Source organism: Bos indicus x Bos taurus, chromosome 1 (assembly GCF_003369695.1).
Source record: "Bos indicus x Bos taurus breed Angus x Brahman F1 hybrid chromosome 1, Bos_hybrid_MaternalHap_v2.0, whole genome shotgun sequence".
Classification (NCBI taxonomy): Eukaryota; Metazoa; Chordata; class Mammalia; order Artiodactyla; family Bovidae; genus Bos; species Bos indicus x Bos taurus.
The window spans coordinates 53,168,211-53,188,532 of record NC_040076.1 but is presented as its reverse complement, the minus strand read 5'-3'; the positions used below and the strand labels follow the sequence as shown (position 1 = coordinate 53,188,532).

The 20,322-nt window shown below is 38.5% G+C and overlaps 1 protein-coding gene across 11 annotated transcripts in view; it reads right to left on the bottom strand.

Annotated features, from left to right (window-relative positions):
* Positions 1–20,322, bottom strand: part of DZIP3 (DAZ interacting zinc finger protein 3) — a 129,892-nt gene that overhangs the window by 66,604 nt on the left and 42,966 nt on the right. For all 11 annotated transcript variants that reach the window (XM_027514206.1, XM_027514570.1, XM_027514137.1 and 8 more), the window contains 2 exons: positions 19,378–19,470; positions 18,649–18,701 (listed from right to left, as the gene is read on the bottom strand). In XM_027514206.1, coding sequence (XP_027370007.1) covers positions 18,649–18,701; positions 19,378–19,470 — 146 coding nt within the window. The remainder of the gene's footprint in view (positions 1–18,648; positions 18,702–19,377; positions 19,471–20,322) is intronic.

The following is a 20,322-nucleotide window of genomic DNA, read 5'->3' as shown; positions in this document are numbered from 1 at the left end:
GCTTTACTGACTATGCCAAAGCCTTTGTGTGGATCACAGTAAACTGTGGAAAATTCTAAAACAGATGGGAATACCAGACCACCTGACCTGCCTCCTGAGAAATCTGTATGCAGGTCAAGAAGCCACAGTTAGAACTGGACATGGAACAACAGACTGGTTCCAAATAGGGAAAGGAGTACGTCAAGTTAAATAAGCAGGATGACAAGGCTGTATATTGTCATCCTGCTTATTTAACTTACATGCAGAGTATATCATGAGAAACGCTGGGCTGGATGAAGCACAAGCTGGAATCAAGATTGCCGGAAGAAATACCAATAACCTCAGATATGCAGATGGCACTACCCTTTACGGCAGAAAGTGAAGAACTAAAGAGCCTCTTGATGAAAGTGAAAGAGGAGAGTGAAAATGTTGGCTTAAAGCTCAACATGCAGAAAACTAAGATCATGGCATCTGGTCCCATCACTTCATGGCAAATAGGTGGGGAAACAGTGGAAACAGTGACAGATTTCCTCTTCTTGGGCTCTAAAATCACTGCAGATGGTGATTGTAGCCATGAAATTAAAAGACGCTTACTCCTTGGAAGAAAAGTTATGACCCACCTAGACAGCATACTAAAAAGCAGAGACATTACTTTGCCAACCAAGGTCCGTCTAGTTAAAGCTATGGTTTTTCCAGTAGTCGTGTATGGATGTGAGAGTTGGAGTATAAAGAAAGCTGAGTGCCGAAGAATTGATGTTTTTGAACTGTGGTGTTGGAAAAGACTCTTGAGAGGCCCTTGGACTGCAAGGAGATCCAACCAGTCCATCCTAAGGGAAATCAGTCCTGAATATTCATTGGAAGGACTGATGCTGAAACTGAAACTCCAATACTTTAGCCACCTGATGCGAAGAACTGACTCATTTGTGAAGACCCTAATGCTGGTAAAGATTGAAGGCAGGAGGAGAAGGAGACGACAGAGGATGAGACGGTTGGATGGCATCGCTGACTCAATGGACATGAGTTTGAGTAAACTCCGGGAGTTGGTGATGGACAGGGAGGCCTGGCGTGCTGCAGTCCATGGGGTCTCAGAGTCGGACACGACTGAGTGACTGAACTGAACTGATCTCTTAAAAATTTTTAATTAATATGTAAAAGAAAATTCCACAAAGAAAATTCCAGTCCAGATGGCTTCTCGAGTAAACATTCAAAACATTTATAAAATTGTTGTTGTTGTTCAGTCGCCCAGTTGTGTCTCTTTGTGACCCCATGGACTGCAGCACGCCAGGCCTCCCTGTCCCTCACCATCTCCCAGAGTTTGCCCAAGTTCATATTCATTGCATCGGTGATGCCGTCCAGCCATCTCAACCTCTGCCACTTTCTTCTGCCTTCAATCTTTCCCAGCACTAAGGACTTTTCCAATGAGTCCTCTGTTTGCCTCAGATGACCAAAATACTGGAGCTTCAGCTTCAGCATCAGTCCTTCCAGTGAATATACAGGGTTAATCTCCCTTAAGATTGACTGGTTTGATTTCCTTGCCATCCAAGGGACTTTCGGGAGTCTTCTAAAGCACCACAGTTAAAAGGCATCAGTGTTCTGCCTTCTTTACAGTCTACCTCTCAGAACCATATGTGACCACTGGGAAGACCACACCCTTGACGATACGGACCTTTGTCAGCAGAGTAATGTCTCTGCTTTTCAACACACTGTCTAGGTTTGTCATCGCTTTCCTGCCAAGAAGCAATTGTCTTCTGATTTCACGGCTGCAGTCACTGTCCACAGTGATTCTGGAGCCCAAGAAAAGGAAATCTGTCACTACTTCCACCTTTTTCCCCTTCTATTTGCCATGCAGTAATGGGGCCAGATGCCACTATCTTAGTTTTTTTAATATTTAGTTTTAAGCTGGCTCTTTCACTCTCCTCCTCCATCCTCATCTAGAGGCTCTTTAGTTCCTCTTTGCTTTCTGCCATTAGAGTGGTATCATCCACATATCTGAGGCTGTTGGTGTTTCTCCCAACCTATCTTGATTCTGGCCTTTAATTCATCCAGCCTGGCATTTCTCATGATGTGCTCAGCACATAGGTTAAACAAACGGGGTGGCAGCAGACAGCGCTGTCATACTCCCGTCTCGACCTTGAACCAATCAGTTGTTCCATATAGGGTTCTAACTGTTGCTCCTTGACCCACATACAGGTTTCTCAGGAGACAGGTAAGATGGCCTGGTATTCCCATCTCTCTAGGAGCCTTCCACAGTTCGTCATGATCCACATGGTCAAAGGCTTTATTATATTTGAGGAAACAGAGATAGATGTTTTTCTGAAATTCCCTTGCTTTCTCTATAATCCAGCAAATGTTGGCAATTTGATCTCTAGTTCCTTTCCCTTTTCTAAACCCAGCTTGGACATCTGGAAGTTCTTGGTTTGCATAATGCTAAAGCCTACCATGCAAGATTTTAAGCATGATCTTACTATCATGGGAGATGAGTGGAATTGTCCAATGGTTAGCACATTCTTTGGTACTATCCTTCTTGGGAATTGGGATAAGAATTGACCTTTCCCAGTCCTGTTGGCCACTGCTGGGTCTTCCAGATTTGCTGACATAATGAATGCAACACCTTGATAGCACTGTCCTTTAGGGATTTGAATAGTTCTGCTGGAATTTCGCCATATCCACTAGCTTTATTAACAGTGCTTCTTAAGGCCCACTTGACTTCACACTCTAGAATGTCTGACTCTGGGTGACTAACCATATCATCGTAGTAATCCAGTTCATTAAGATCTTTTTTATACAGTTCTTCCATGTATTCTTTCCATTTCTTCTTGATCTCTTCAGTATCTGCTAGGTCTCTACCATTTTTATCCTTTATTGTGCCCATCTTTGGCTGGAATGCTACCTTGATATTTCCAATTTTCCTGAAGATATCTCTAGTCTTTCCCCTTTTGTTGTCTTTTTCTATTATTAAACACTGTTCATTGAAGAAGGCCTTCTTTTCTCTTCTAGCTATTCTTTGAAACTCTGCATTTAATTGGATGTACCTTTCCCTCTTTCCCTTGCTTTTTGCTTCTCTTCATTCTTCCACTATTTGTAAAGCCTCCTCAGTTAACCACTTTGCCTTGTTTTTCTTTTTCTTTGGGATAGTTTTGTTCACCGCCTCCTGTACAATATTAGAGACCTCTGTCCATAGTTCTTCAGGCACATTGTTAGCTAGATCTAGTCCCTTGAAACAGTCCCTTATCTATTCGTTACCTCTACTGTGAATTCATACAGCATTTCAGTCATACCTGCCTGGCGTTTTTTCCCAGTTTTCTTTAGTTTAAGCCTGAATTTTGCTATGAGGAGCTGCTGATCTGAGCCACAGTCAGCTCCAGGTCTTATTTTTGCTGACTGTATAGAGCTCCTCCATCTTCGGCTACAAAGAATGTAATCAATTTGACTTTGGTATTAACCATTTGGTGATGTCCATGTGAAAAGTTGTCTCTTCTGTTGTTAAAAAAGAGTATTTTTATGACTAGTGCATTCTCTTGGCAGAATTCAGTTAGCCTTGCCCTGATTCATTTTATTCTCCAAGGCCAAACTTGCCTGTTATTCCAGGTATATCTTGACTTCCTACTGTCACATTCCAATCCCCAATGATGAACAGAACATCTTTTTGAGACGTTGTTCTAGGAGGTCTTCTAGGTCTTCATAGAGCTGATCAACTTCCGCTTCTTTGGCATTGGTGGAAGGAACACAGACTTGGATTACTGTGATGTTGAATGTTTTGCCTTGGAAACAAACCAAGATCATTCTGTCATTTTTGAGGCTGCACCCAAGTACTGTATTTCAGACTCTTTTGTTGATTATGAGGGCTACTCCATTTCTTCTATGGGATTCTTGCCCACAGTAGTAGGTATAATGGTCATCCAAATTAAATTTGCCCATTCCCATCCATTTCAGCTTGCTGATTCCTAAGATGTTGTTTATTCTTACCATCTCCTGCTTGACCACATCCAATTTTCCTTGATTCATGGACCTAACAGTCCAGGTTCCTGTACAATACTTTTCTTTGCAGCACTGGATTTTACTTTTGACAGCAGACACATCAACAACTGAGTGTTGTATCCACTTTGGCCCAGCCACTTCATTCATTCTGGGGCTATTGGTGATTCTCTTTCATTCTTCCCAGTAGCAGCATATAGGACACCTTCAGACCTCGGAGACTCATCTTTTGGTGTCCTATCTTTTTGGCCTTTTATACAGTTCAAAGCATTTATAAAATAGTATCAAGGCAGCATTCTGACAAAATAAAAGTAGGAAAATTTTCAAACTCATTTTAGGAGGCTAGCATTACACTGATACCAAATCTAGACAAAGATATTACAAAAACAAACAAACAAACTTTGGATCAATTTCCCTTAGGTGCAAAGGGCAGAAATCCTTTAATTATACTAGAAAATTGAATCAAATGACAAAGATTCTCTCTAAGACCAAACACTAGTCAGTTCCTTTTGAACGCTTTTTCAATTAGGCCCCATGCCTGTCCAGGTGCTCAACAGCTCCAAATTAGGAAGAATTCTGCTACGTCAATTTTAGCCAGAACCCGCTACTGGTTATTTGGTCACTCTTGATATCAGACCAAATTCCTCTCCTTCGTATTCCCTCAGGTAACATTGATTATCCTGGCCTGACTTCAGCAAGAGTCCTATTAGGTAAGTTTAACAAAGAATTACCCTTGATGATTCTTAGTAATTTTTCATCCACTGATTCCCAATCTTCTCCCTGACTATAAATTCCTACTTGTCCAGTCTCACTCCCTACTACAAAACCCTTAGCAGTAGTCTCTATGCCTCTCATGAAAGTTCTGAATAAAGCCTGCCTTATCATATTAAAACTCATCATGAATAATATTTTTAACAACACCAATGAAATGACATCATCAAGACAGCAACATGAACATTCCAGACTTCAGTCTCCCTCACAAAAAAAAAGACTAACGAGTAACTCTCCAGAGACAAGACACCTTTATGAAAATCCAAGAACCCAACTGTGAGGCTGATGCATCTCCCTGGACAAGAGAGACAAAGCAGAGCTATCTTAAAAGGATTAGAAAAGCAGTCCTTCTTTGACCACATACCCGTCTCTCAGGCTGGCACAGCACTGAACCAAGAGGGTCCCTCTGGGCCTACAGTTTCTCCAGTGAGAAAAGGAAAACTCAATATAGGCATCTGGCAACCTAGCACTGTCGGAGGCTTACTAGGAGGCTTACATTTGGGTCTTGCCTCATAGGGATCACTGAGGCAAATCTATTGAGTGCAACCATTGAGTATCAGATAAACAGAGAAGAGGGGTAGAAATTACAGCAAGCAGTGCTTGTATCTTGGCAGACTACATTCCTTCTTGCAGTGGCTCCTGAAAAAGGCACAAAGAATGTAACAAGTAAATAAAGCTTAAGGGATTTATAGGACAGTGATAAGAGAAACAATATCAGATCAGATCAGTCACTCAGTCGTGTCTGACTCTTTGCGACCCCATGAATCTCAGCACGCCAGGCCTCCCTGTCCATCACCAACTCCGGGAGTTCACTGAGACTCACGTCCATCGAGTCAGTGATGCCATCCAGCCATCTCATCCTCTGTCATTCCCTTCTCCTCCTGCCCCCAATCCCTCCCAGCATCAGGGTCTTTTCCAATGAGTCAACTCTTCGCATGAGGTGGCCAAAGTACTGGAGTTTCAGCTTTAGCATCATTCCTTCCAAAGAAATCCCAGGGCTGATCTCCTTCAGAATGGACTGGTTGGATCTCCTTGCAGTCCAAGGGACTCTCAAGAGTCTTCTCCAACACCACACTTCAAAAGCATCAATTCTTCGGTGCTCAGCCTTCTCCACAGTCCAACTCTCACATCCATACACGACCATGGGAAAAACCATAGCCTTGACTAGACGAACCTTTGTTGGCAAAGTAATGTCTCTGCTTTTGAATATGCGATCTAGGTTGGTCATAATTTTCCTTCCAAGGAGTAAGGGTCTTTTAATTTCATGGCTGCATTCACCATCTGCAGTGATTTTGGAGCCCAGAAAAATAAAGTCTGATACTGTTTCCACTGTTTCACCATCTATTTCCCATGAAGTGGTGGGACCGGATGCCATGATCTTCATTTTCTGAATGCTCAGCTTTAAGCCAACTTTTTCACTCTCCACTTTCACTTTCATCAAGAGGCTTTTGCATTCCTCTTCACTTTCTGCCATGAGGGTGGTATCATCTGCATATCTGAGGTTATTGATATTTCTCCTGGCAATCTTGATTCCAGCTTGTATTTCTTCCAGTCCAGCGTTTCTCATGATGTACTCTGCATAGAAGTTAAATAAACAGGGTGACAATATACAGCCTTGACGAACTCCTTTTCCTACTTGGAACCAGTCTGTTGTTCCATGTCCAGTTCTAACTGTTGCTTCCTGACCTGCATACAAATTTCTCAAGAGGCAGATCAGGTGGTCTGGTATTCCCATCTCTTTCAGAATTTTCCACAGTTTATTGTGATCCACACAGTCAAAGGCTTTGGCATAGTCAATAAAGCAGAAAGAGATGTTTTTCTGGAACTCTCTTGCTTTTTCCATGATCCAGCGGATGTTGGCAATTTGATCTCTGGTTCCTCTGCCTTTTCTAAAACCAGCTTGAACATCAGGAAGTTCACGGTTCACATATTGCTGAAGCCTGGCTTGGAGAATTTTGAGCATTACTTTACTAGTGTGTGAGATGAGTGCAATTGTGCGGTAATCCCAGAAGAAGATGAGAAAGAAAAAGAGACAGAAGAGTATTTAAAACAAATAATATCCCTTACCTAAACTTCAGGTGCAAAATGGACATCCAGATACATAGGGCTCAAAGAACCACAAATGGGTTGAACCTTAAAAAGATTGCACTGAGATGCATTATAACTTATTTAACAAAAGTAAAAGACAAAGAGAGACCTTTGAAAGTAAAGAGGAAGGCAACATTGCCAATGATTTTGGCAATGATTTTCTGATATGACATCAAAAGCACATATAAAAAAGCAAAAATAACTAAGTGGGACTACATCACACTAAAAAACTTCTGCACACTGAATGAAATAGTTAACAAAATGAAAAGGCAACCTAGAGACTGTAAAGAGTCTGCCCGCAATGCAGAAGACCAAGGTTCAATCCCTGGGTTGAAAAGACCCCCTGGAGAGAGAAATGGCAACCCACTTCAGTATTCTTTCCTAGAGAATCCCATGGATGGAGGAGCCTGGCAGGCTACAGTCCATGGGGTTGCAAAGAGTCAGACACGACTGAGTGACTAACACTTCTTCATTTTATGTGTCCAAAGGAAATACAATTTCTGTCTCAGAGACATCTACATCCCCATGTTCACTGAAGCATTATTTACAGCAGCCAAAACATGGAAAACAACTTAAGTGTCTGTTAATGGATGAATGGATAAAGAAAATTTGGCATATATATACACTATGGAATACTACTCAGCCATAAAAAGGGAATACCGCCATTTGTGATAAATGGGTAAACTTGGAGGGCATTATGCTAAGTGAAATAAGTCCAACAGTGAAAAACAAATACTGTACAATCTCACTTATATGTGGGAGCTGAAAAATCCTGAACTCAAAAACCACCCCTGGTGATTGCCAGGGGTGGGAGTGAAGAGAAAAAGTTAAAATTTTACATAACCTCCTGCTCATTCTGCCTCTGTAACCCAGCTTGCTCCTTGCAATGTCTAGATCACATAGGTCGCAGAAAGTAGGGACTCACAATACTAGGAACTGGAGCTTATCTCACTCACCTTTGTCCTGCTCTTTGCAATCACCCTAGCCCCTGCAAACCCGTAAACCCACTTAATCATGCCTGTCTGGGTATAAAAATCTCTGTAACCTCTTTGTTCAGGGTTCAAAGCTTGGAGTGTTAACTCCTCTGGGCCCCCCAGCATAATAAACCTGAGTTCTCCAACTCTCCAAGTGTGGTGCTTGGTTTCTTGAGTACTTATTACTGCAACATTTCTGGAGGCCCCAGTCAGATTCCAACCACACTGGCCCCTTGGGCCACTAGACTGGTGGCTCGGCCGGGCTGGAGGCAAGGAACCTGGAGATGAATGTGGCGGTATGTTACCTGAAGGTATTCCAGGTTCTCTTTCAGACCGGTGTTCCAAATCTCCAGACGGCCGAGCCCCGACTGGACTCATTGGAGGGATGGACTAACTCACCAGGAATGGCCACAGGATAAGGTAAGGCTCTAGGGTCGCTCCCCAGGCAGGAACCTACCCCAACGGGTAGAAGAGACTGATCACCTCCTTGGGATCCCAGGAAGGGAACACTAGATAGGAAGAACTGGGGACTTGGGAGGAAGGGAGGCACTGTAACTGATAACCTCCTTGGGGCTCCCAGGAAGGGAGCAACAGTTAAGAAAACCTGGGGACTCAGGAGAAGGGAGGCATTGTGATAGCCTCTGAATGATTGTGAGTGCGTGATTGCTGACTGAACTGAGTGAGAGAAACTTTTTTTGGAAACTGCAAAGCCAATTCTTTTTGCATATACAGTTAAAAATAACTAGCTTGTTAAAAGGCCTGCCAAGGAAAAAGCTTGAAGTTAACCCTTTCCATGTCCTTAAGATACACAGCCCACTCTGCCTGAGACCTCAGTCTTGGGCAAATTAGAACTTCATGCAAAGAAAAAAAAGGGGTCAAAGAGATGTTTTAAATCTCAAACAGAAAACTATAAGATCTCTGTCTGTCTGTCTGGATTTATGTATGTCTCAGTGTATGTCTTTTTACTGATAATATTAAGTTGTAAATGCATTCTAATTTAATTGACCTAAAGAAAATTGACTGCTTATAAATTAAACAATTCTAAGTACAAGAAAAATTAACCTAAATAAATTTCAGATTCACATAAACCGGGAAATATTCAATATTAAATATCTAGTATTAATGTCTGTTTGCTAATCTAATAAGGAATAAATTTCAGATTCACATAAACCGGGAAATATTCAATATTAAATATCTAGTATTAATGTCTGTTTGCTAATCTAATAAGGAAGTAAGGTGTATGTTTTTAATAAAGAAGATATAAAAAATAAAATTTTATTTTATAAAGGGAAAACAAAGTAGGTCTGACTTACAGGTGGCTGTTACAGAGAGTGATTAAAAGGTTTGTGGAAAATGGACCCTAAAAAGTCTGTGCACCTAAATGAGTTTAAAGTAAGCTGGTACAAAACTTGAATTTGGCCTTTCTCTCTGTTAACAGGACATACTTTCTTCAGATGTTGAACTACTTTCAATAATAGATTTAAGTTTCTTTACCTCTTAATTGATCTGTTCTAAATTTACCTTTAAAATCTTTTGTTAACTTTGGCTAAGTAAATAACTATTGTGACTTATACGATTCTACCTGACTGTTATAAACCCTTTTGATATTTATTGATAAAACTTCCTAAACAACTTGACTTCTAGATAAATCTGGGATGCTTCAGAGGGCCCCTGAGACATCCCAAAGAGCTATTAAGCTACCTGGGTTCATTGGACATGTTAAATTACATGGGAAGTACTGTTGAAGTGAAGTGAAAGTTGCTCAGCTGTGTCGGACTCTTTGCGATCCCATGGACTATACAGCCCATGGAATTCTGCAGGCCAGAATACTGGACTGGATAGCCTTTTCCTTCTCCAGGGGATCTTCCCAACCCAGGGATCAAACCCAGGTCTCCTGCATTGCAGCCAGATTCTTTACTAGCTGAGTCACAAAGGAAGTACTGTTGAAGGGGTAATAAATCATTTCAGATTATACTGTATGGTTGATGTTACTAATATAGGTATCCTAAAATTGTGTAAAATTCATATAAATCTGATATGTCCTGATAAAATATGGTCAATTATAATTCTAGTTATCATATTAAAATGTTATGACCAGGTTTCCTTGTCAATTGCTATAGAATCGGATTTTAAACATGCTTTCTATGGTTTTATTCTCATGCCTTTAAAAAAATACTGCTAGTTCTTCAAGATTTATAGAAAAGAGTTTCTAAGATTAAGCAAATAAACAAATTTTGTTACTAACAGTAAGCCAGTCCCAGACTGGAATTTGGTCTTCTTTCTATTTAGAGAACAAAGTTCTTAGAATGCAGCTTTAAATAACAGATTATGAATTTCTTTGCCTAAAAATTTAAGTGAGTTATATTTGTTTTTAAAATATTTTTGTTACTTTGATAAAGTAAATAAACATCATTTAAGATTATGGTACATGTAGCCAAAGTTCATTCTGCTTCAACAACAAAAAAACCCTCACAGTTAAGATTTTTGCTGTCCTGATGTCCTTAAAACATGGCAATAGTCTGCTCCTAAATCAGGAAATTAAAAATAGATAAACAACAGCTCAAAATCAAAGAGCCAGGGCTAGGGGAAATCCAAGATGACCTCTTGGCTTTTCCCAGCTCCCTGACAGACTTCATTTTTATTTGATGGGTTAAAGCCTTACCTGGCTACAGTGTTAATGCCCTCACAGTGAGTTCTCCAAAAAAAAAAAAAGAAGAAAAATGTTTCACTGAATATTAAGTCTAGTGTTGTTAATTAAGGTTTGTGCTTCTAAGACACTTCTGAGATAGTTCCTTGTTATGTTATATTGCCAAAAGTTTTAATTAAGTTATTAAAAAGGACACTCTAAGATTGTTTCTAAAAGCTTATCTCAATAACCAGTCTTTGCATAAAGATCAGATGTTCCATGATATACAACCAGGAGATGAAAACTTGGCTATAATCATTTAACTGAGTCAAATGAGCTGGGGTACACCAGGCTATACCCAGTGAAAATTCTTGACTTAAATTCTTGCTTGTGACCTTACTAATAACTGCTAACTATATTATTTTCTATGTAGCTTGCTTCAGAAGATTATCTCTTATGTTACCAAATGTGTGACTAAGCCTGTGATAAAATGCTGATATGCAGTTTCATATGAGATCAATAATTGTAATAATGTAACTCTAGATATGGATAGAAACAACAAGAGAAAATATTTTCCTGGACCAAGAGGCTAGTAAGACAGATATGGTCCAGAGACTTTTGCTACTTACAAGGCCTGGTCTAGTGACAACACATTGAGTGGCCTTTCAATGGAATCTTTGTTAGATCTGGGAATGAGCCTTCCCAGCTAAGTGGGACAGAATGACCATGAAATGCCCAAAAAATATGGCCAAGTATGTGGCTATGAAGGGACCTTGCTGACTGGAAGGTGGCCCTTGCCAGCTGCCTCTACAAAGATTAAATCATGACCACTACAAAATGCTGACCTTCAACACACCCTTGAAAGGAGTTCAGGATGGAGACAAAAAAATAAGGCACTCTATGCTCTGGGAAAAACCCAGGAAACAGGCCTTCAGATGTTTTTAGGTAAAGATTTTTATGAGTCCAAATTCTTGCATCTTCTCATGCCTAGAGAAGCACTAATGTCACAAACCAATGTCTGGACCTGGTTCTCCTGGCTAGCCCCACAACAGCTTTCCTAATCTATTAATCTTTGGGCTATATATCTTTAACTTTCTTGTTAAGTTTGTTTCTCCAAGTAGTAGTACAACAAGAATATCCATCCACCCAGCAAACACCCAGACAATGCTAGAACAAGCTGCCTTATCACTCTGTGGGCTCTCCTCTCCCTCCATAAATGCACCCTGAGGTCCTCAGGCTATTCTCCCTTTGAGATCTTATACAGGAGACTGCCCCCAGTAATAGAAAAGCTCAAGGGAGACCACCAACAACTAGCTGACCTGGAGATGTCCTCACACCTCCAGGCCCTGGAAAAGTCTTCAGCCATATCGCCCAAGAAACCTTAAAAAGGATACCCATTCCTTTGGGCAACTGGGTTTATCCCTATCAGTCAGGAGATGAGATATGGGTTAAAGATTAAAAGAAGGAACCACTTCAGCCAGTTTGAACAGGCCCTCACATGGTCATCCTGGCAACCCTTACTGCTGTTAAAGTTACAGATGTCATCCCTTAGAGTCACTACACCAGAGTCAAGAAATCTGCAGCTTCCTTGATGAGGACACCTGGAAAACAGTTTGGGACCCCAAAAAACCTCCTCAAGGTCTGGTTCCAAAGACAACAGCCCTCACCCATGAAGGACGCTGAGCCCTGCTCTAGTCACTCCGGAAGCTGACTAGTCAATGCACAGCAGAAGCTTGAGGACTCTTCAGCCTTGCTCCAGCCACACTCTGGCAGCTGGCTGGTCAACGCACGGCAGAAGTTTGAGGATCTTGCTATCAAAATATCAATGGATTTTCATTGTCAACTCTGGCCTCTATCCCTAATCAGTATTATTGCTGTGCTTTTCATTACAGGACCAACTAGACTCCCTGGCTGAGGTGGTTTTACAGAATAGGAAAGGGCTAGACCTATGACACCACCCTTATGGCAGAAAGTAAAGAGGAACTAAAAAGCCTCTTGATGAAAGTGAAAGAGGAGAGTAAAAAAGTTGGCTTAAAGCTCAACAGTCAGAAAACTAAGATCATGGCATCTGGTCCCATCACTTCATGGCAAATAGATGGAGAAACAGTGAAAGCAGTGTTAGACTTTATTTTGGGCGGCTCCAAAATCACTGCAGATGGTGCATGCAGCCATGAAATTAAAAGACGCCTACTCCTTTGAAGGATTCAAAAGCAGAGACTTTACTTTGCCAACAAAGGTCTGTCTAGTCAAGGCTATGGTTTTTCCAGTGGTCATGTATGGATGTGAGAGTTGGACTGTGAAGAAAGCTGAGAGCCGAAGAATTGATGCTTTTGAAGTGTGGTGTTGGAGAAGACTCTTGAGAGTCCCTTGGACTGCAAGGAGATCCAATCAGTCCATTCTAAAGGAAATCACTCCTGGGTGTTCATTGGAAGGACTGATGCTGAAGCTGAAACTCCAATACTTTGGCCACCTGATGCGAAGAGCTGACTCACTGGAAAAGACCCTGATGCTGGGAGGGATTGGGGGCAGGAGGAGAAGGGGATGACAGAGGTTGAGATGGCTGAATGGCATCACCGACTCGATGGACAAGAGTTTGGGCAAACTCTGGGAGTTGGTGATGGACAGGGAAGCCTGGCATGCTACGATTCATGGGGTCACAAAGAGTCAGACACAACTGAGAGACTGAACTGAACTGAACTGAGACCTACTGACAGCTGAAAAGAGATGACTCTATCTCTTCTTAATTGAAGAACGCTATAAACCAATCAGAAATAGTCAAGGGCAAGGCCCAACCACTAAGGGAATAAATCATACAAAGAGAGAAACTAGCTAATTTCTGGGGTAATTAGAACAATATCTGGAGCTGGGCATCATGACTTCTCCCTTTAACAGGTCCTCTCTTCATGTTCTTTGCGGTGCTCTTCTGTGGTCCTTGTATTCTCAATGTAATTGTCAGTTCATAACCTCTTGGATTAAATCCATAAAGTTACAAACGGTTATAGCTCAATATAGCCCCCTAAATGATGGGGAGCTCTGAATGTCCTACCAAAACATGAGATGATGCTTTCTACAATAAGTGATAGAAGCATCAAGAGGGGGTAAATGAAGGGGAAAAATTAAAATTTTACATAACTTCCTGCTCCTTCTGCATCTGTAACCCAGCTTGCTCCTTGCAAAGTCTAGATCATGTAGGTCTCAGAAAGTAGGGACTCACAATACTAGGAACTGGAGCTTATCTCACTCACCCTTGTTTTGCTCTTTGCAATCGCCCTAGCCCCTGCAAACCTGCAAACCCATTTAATCATGCCTGTCCATGTATAAAAAACTCTGTAACCCCTTTGTTTGGGGCTCAGAGTTCGGAGTGTTAACTCCTCTGGGCCCCCCAGCATAATAGACCTGAGTTCTCCCACTCTCCAAGTATGGTGCCTGGTTTCTCGAGTACTGATTTCTACAACAGAATGGGTAAAGGGGTCAAAAGGTACAAACCAGGGATCCAAAATACATCATGTGACTATAATTAACAATGCTACAATGTATACTTGAAAGTTGTTAAGACAGTAGATCTTAGGGACTTTCCAGGCAGTCCACTGATTAAGACTTCATGTTTCCAATGCAGGAGGTGCAGGTTTGATCCTGAGTTGAGGAACTAACATTCTACATGCTACAAGGTGCAGCCAAAAAAAACAAAACATCTTAAAAATTCCCATCATACAAAAAATGTATATGAGGTGATGGATACAGTAACTAACCTTACGGTGGTAACTGTTTCATATATACATATATACATATATATATGAACATATATATGTGAATATTATACATATATAAAAGCTTCACACTGTATAACTTAAACCTACACAATATTACATACCAGTTATAGCTCAATAAAGCTAGAAATTAAAAGACAAGCAGCAACATGAAATAAAATAAAGATCATGACAATTAACTATTTGCTCCTGTAAGGCACATATGATTCAACATTTGAAAATAAACTGATGTAATTCAACAGATTAACAATAAAGAAGACAAAAACCATATGATTATCTCAATGCATGCTAAAAAGCATTAGTTCATTATTCATTCATTATAAAAATTTTCAGAGAGGTAGCATGAGAAATGAATCTCTTCAACCTAAACAGGAACATCTGTAAAAATTCTACAGGTAACCGCATACTAAATGGTGAAACACTGAAGGCTTCTTCCTAAGATCTGGAAAAGACAAAGATGTCTGTCTGCTCTCACAAGTGTATTCAACACTGTACTAGAGAACTTGGCTCATGCAACATGTAAAGAAAAATAAACAAAGAGCAAACAGATTGCAAAAAAGAAATAAAATTGTCATTATGCACAGATGGTATAATCATTTATAGAAAACCTCAAAGAATCTACAAATAATATTAGAATTAGTAAGTAGCAAGTCACAGGATATAAGTTCAATAGACACAAATCAATTCTATATAATAGAAATAACTAGAAATTGAAGTTTTATAATTATCATTTACAATAGCATAAAAAGTCAAATATACATGGATAGTCTAACAAAATATTTATAAGCCTGTACACAGAAGACTACAAAATATTTCTGAGCAACATCAAAGAAGACTCAATTAAATGAAATTAATTATACACCATCTTCATGGATGGGCATTCTCAATATTGCTAAGATATAAATCATCCCCAAACTGACCTACAAATTCAATGCAATCAAAATCAAAAGACTTCAGCAAGAAGTCTACAGAAATTTATAAGGTGTTTCTGAGATTTACCATGTAAAAGCAAAGGATCTAAAATAGAAAACTAGTTTTGAAAATTTAGGCAAATGCAAATTAAAACCACAATAAGATACCATTACATATCTTTTAACATGGCTGAAATTTTTAAATTTAATAATACCAAGTGCTAAACAGAATACAGAGAAACTATAATTCTCTTACAATGCTGGTGAGAATAACAAAATGTATAGCTAATTTGAAAGCAGTCCGGCAGTTTCTTGTAACATTAAACACATACCATATGACTCAGCAATCCTGCTTCTAGGAATTTACCCAAGAGAAATGAAAGCATCTCTTTCTACAAAGAGTAATCCATGAATATTTATAGCAGCCTTATATATAAAGCCAAAAACCAGAAACAATTCAAATGTCACCAATTGTTAAATGGATAAATAAGTTATGGTACATCTATACAAAGGAAGACTACTCAGCAGCAAAGAAAACTGAACTACTGATACAGGCAGTAACAAGGAAGAATCTCAAAATCATTACACTAAGTAAAATAAATCCAGATGCTACAGGTCTTCCTACTAGAGGATAATCAGCAAAAAGCAGTGTTAATCAGAATGGAAATCATATCACTGGTGACCAGAATTTAGAGGTTGAAGAGGAATGACTATGTAATAGATTTTATAAAGACCAGGGAAGACGAAGAGCTATTGATCATGGTAGTGGTCACCTGGTTGTATATAAAGAAACTCACTTAAACGTATATTTTTTAAGTGAATTTTACTGTATATGAACTATAGCTTAAAAAAGCCTAACCTATAAAAAAATTCAGTGTTTAGAAATGCATTTATATTAATAAAGAAAGTGAAGAGATGATTACTGTGAAAGTCAGGTCAACAGTTACCTAGGAAGAGGAGAACTGAGTGCTTCTGGAGCACTAACAAAACTATTTGGTGCTTTCGGTAAAGCCACAAGACTGTATGCTTCATAATTCTTTTTTAAACTCTGTATTTATATTTTGTGGGCTTTTCTTCAAGCATATTTTAATAACAATAAAGCATTTTGGGGTTTTTCTTTAAGCATGTTTTAATAACAATAAAGCATTTTAAAGTTAAAAAACAACCAAATATTTCTGTCATTCATTCATAAAACCTTATGAGGTAGTTCTTCCACTTTTGATAATAAGGTTCAATTATTCCAGGGTTTTCCCACAGAAAATAACTATAAAACTTACACAAATTTCAAAAAGCAACTCCTTGAAGACACCAAAGAGTGGAAGAAACAAACCAACCAAACAAACTGAACGTAGAGGGTATACATATATGCTGAGAGAGAAGAGAAGAGAACTACATGAAATTAAGTTTATCACTTTTAGAGCTTTTAGTCTGAGGCTAAGTATAACATTCAGTTCAGTTCAGTTCAGTCGCTCAGTCATGTCTGACTCTGCGACCCCATGGACTGCAGCACACCAGGCCTCCCTGTCCATCACCAACTCCCGGAGTTTACTCAAACTCATGTCCACTGAGTCAGTGATGCCATCCAACCATCTCATCCTCTGTTGTCCCCTTCTCCTCCCGCCTTCAATCTTTTCCAGCATCAGGGTCTTTTCAAATGAATATTCAGGACTGATTTCCTTTAGGATGGATTGGTTGGATCTCCTCGCAGTCCAAGGGACTCTCAAGAGTCTTCCCCAACACCACAATTTAAAAGCATCAATTCTTTGGCACAAGTATAACATAGAGGAAAACAAAGGTCTCCCTGGTTAAAGGAACCAAAAAATTGAAGCCATGGAGCCATGGCTGTTGAGTGTGGGGGAATTCCAGAAAGGAAATAGAGAAGAGATCCCCCAATTTTTTTGGCCATGTCTCTGACTGACAGCTGAACCATACATGTGGAACACTCATTCACAGCAGCTCAGCTAAAGACAAAAGATCTGAATTGAAACTGGAACCACTAGGCAAGAAAAACAGCCTTGCAGTTCAGTTCCAAATAAGTTAATTGCCTATCAAAACTAACACACTCATTGCAGAATCTCCACATCTGTCATGTAACTATTGGGTACTAGCTATATGCCAGGCATTATGCTACATTCTGGGAATATACCAGTAAGCAAGTTAAAGTTCTTGCCCTCGTGGAGGCTATAGTCAAATGGAAAAGAGAGCCATAAAAGTACAACAGAACTTAGTAAATGTTTTAATAGGAGAAAAAAAGGGACTATGTCATTGAAACACCTAATGCAAAGTAAATAGGACTTTCTAGGAGTTTTAACCAGCCAAATTCAAAGGAGTGGAGTATCCTGGGCAAATTCTAGAGGTAAAACAGATGGCACACTTAATAACTAAAACAAGTTGAATATAGTTGCTGCATATATAGTAAGAAAAGAATGACAAGAGACACCAGTGAGTATAGCAGGGTCCAAAGTGTCTTAAAGAACCAAGCTAATAAGTCTGAACTTAACCAGGGACAACTAGAAGTCTGTTAAAAGATTTTCAAGCAGAGAAGTGAAGTATTTCCAATTTTCTTTTAAAAAAGCTATTTTAATGGCTGAACAGACAGTTCTATAGACTGTTGAACAGTCAGACTGAAGAAAGGTAAGACTGAGCCAGAAAGACAAGTATAGAAGCTATTTCAGAATTCCAAATGAAAAATAACTTTATTTAGCTTAATAGAAGCACAAGGGCAGAAGGAGGCATGTACAATATATTTAAGAAGCTGAATTAATTGGACCTAAAAAAAGTTACATAGCAGTGTTGAGAAGAAATATTGTGAATCTAACTGTGGGCATATTGAACTATAGATCTTTTTGAAAAATAAAAATGGAAATATTTAGCATTCAGGTAGATAGACCTAGAGTTTTGAGAGTGAGATCTGAAGCAGAGATAAAGATTTGCATTTCATTAGCTCACAGGGAAAATTGATGCCTCAGGTATTAATATCTAATCCTGGTAGATTAAAAAATGGTAGACATTTTAAACAAAAGAAAAGAAAATCAATGGATTAGGGTAAGTTTTATATTGAAATTCCTAATTTCAACAGAAACAATTTATAGCTCAGTGAATTTCTGCTTATATATGATATATAAGCAGTATATACAGTAACAATACAGCTTTCTCATCTAAGAAACAGAATGATTCTAATTCTCAGATGAGCCTGGAGGCCTCGATGAGTTGTGAAAGCTAGAAGAAAGTTTTTTATAACAACCTAATTTAAATAACTTTAAGAAAAATATGTTTGGTTTTCATGAAGGGATTCTTTTCATACTTAAGGTAAAAGCATCCATATAATTTTCTTTTCCTCTTTAGAATTTAAGTGTCTACAAAGAGATGGGGAAGGGTAAACAAATGTCAATTAGATACAGTTTTTCACACAACTGATTAGATACAGTTTTTCACACAACTGATATTGTCTTTCAATTTAATGAAGCACCAAAAAGTAACAGAAAACACAGAAAGAAGCAACTGAAAAATACATACATGCTAAAAAAAAAAAGTAGAATATTTAATTTCAAACTTACCTTGCTCCTAAATTTTCAATGGTTATATATTCATCCTTTCTCACAACTTCAAACTGCAAGTGATGGGAAAAAAAAAGCCCTAAAGTAGTTCAATTTTCAAAATTCTTTAGTGTTACTTCTTAGCTTTAATGTTTGAAAGAAGACAGAATGAAACTATAGTGAATATACAACAAATAAAACAGAAGAAACAAGCTATAAACAACCTCAGTCAAATAGTAGAGCTGATCTTAAAAACCAGTTCTACTTTATATGGCCATAGGATTTAAATGCCAAATCTAAAAGAGAAGATCACACCTAAACATAATACATATATACATTTTTTAAATTTTGGTTTACTTACTGATAAACTAAAAAATCAAGAAGATATTTTATTAAAATGAAATAGCAAAACCAAGACTATAAAGGGTTCAGAAACTCTGAAATTTTTTTTAACCATATGTGGAACAGAATTAGATTATCATCCTCTGTGCATGATAGACTTTCATCACTGGTCATGGCCTGTTTTGTCAGTTTCTGTGTGTGTGTGTTTTATTTTTTAAATTTTTTTTTACTTTTAAGTACCACTTAAATACTACTTTAGAGAAATCAACACAACAAAATGTTAGAGAGCTCAGTCACCATCAAAGAGAATATGACTAGGCTACTATTATTATAATTCCCAAATCTGTTCCAAGTCAAAAACATCATTCCAGTGAAGGAAAGCAAGAAAAACAAGAGAAAGATACTCACCAAAATTTTGACAATTCCAGGTACCTCACATTGCAGCATCCTTACCATGTCACCCGTACATCCTTCCTTTAAACATTTTTTTCCACTAAAACTCTATAAATTTTACCAATAGAAAACAACAATAAATTATCAATAGATAAAATAATATGAACAATAAAAATAGAAAAAACCCACTGATGTGCAAAACTGATTATATTTATATAAAGTTAGAAGCAAATATTGCTAAACAGTAAAACAAAAGATGTGAACAAACACTTGAGAGTTAGCTGTTCAAAGATAGTCCATTACTTGTACCAATGGATTTCCTATTTAAAATGTATGATCACACTTTTCTCTCTCATTTCTATTAATATTTCAAAATCTTTACATAGTTACATTATAAACTAAAATGAATTTGCTGCTCCTAGTGAAAGCAACTTCAAGCAACATATACAAATTCAATAAGTGCAAAAAGAAATACTGAATTTTTATTAGATAAGTGAAGATTTCAGTGGAAAAGAAAGAATAAAAATTTGAGTCCTCTGATCCTGATCTTGCCATTTCATCTGGTTAACTTACTTAGTTTTCTTTTACTGGTCTTTCTAAAGTTGAGCACTACCGATTGCCCTAACAATCAAAGAAAGTGAGAAGTATTTACATACTGCTTAAAAAATGAATAACTGTGCCTTATATAATGATTTTTACAATGTACAATACAAGTTTATCTGTTAATCTTCACAACCTTATAAAGTAGGTATTACTATCCTCACTTTATAGCTTAGAAAAATGAGTTTCAGCCTAGTGTAAAAAAAACCTAGTAAGTGGCTCAATCTGGACTTGAACTCAGAACACTCAACTCCATATACAATTGCTTTATAAGTATTTTCTGTGGTTTGCACAATGTAAACACTTTAGAATTAAACATTATAGACCCAACTTATGGCTATTACCTCATTAAAGAGTAAA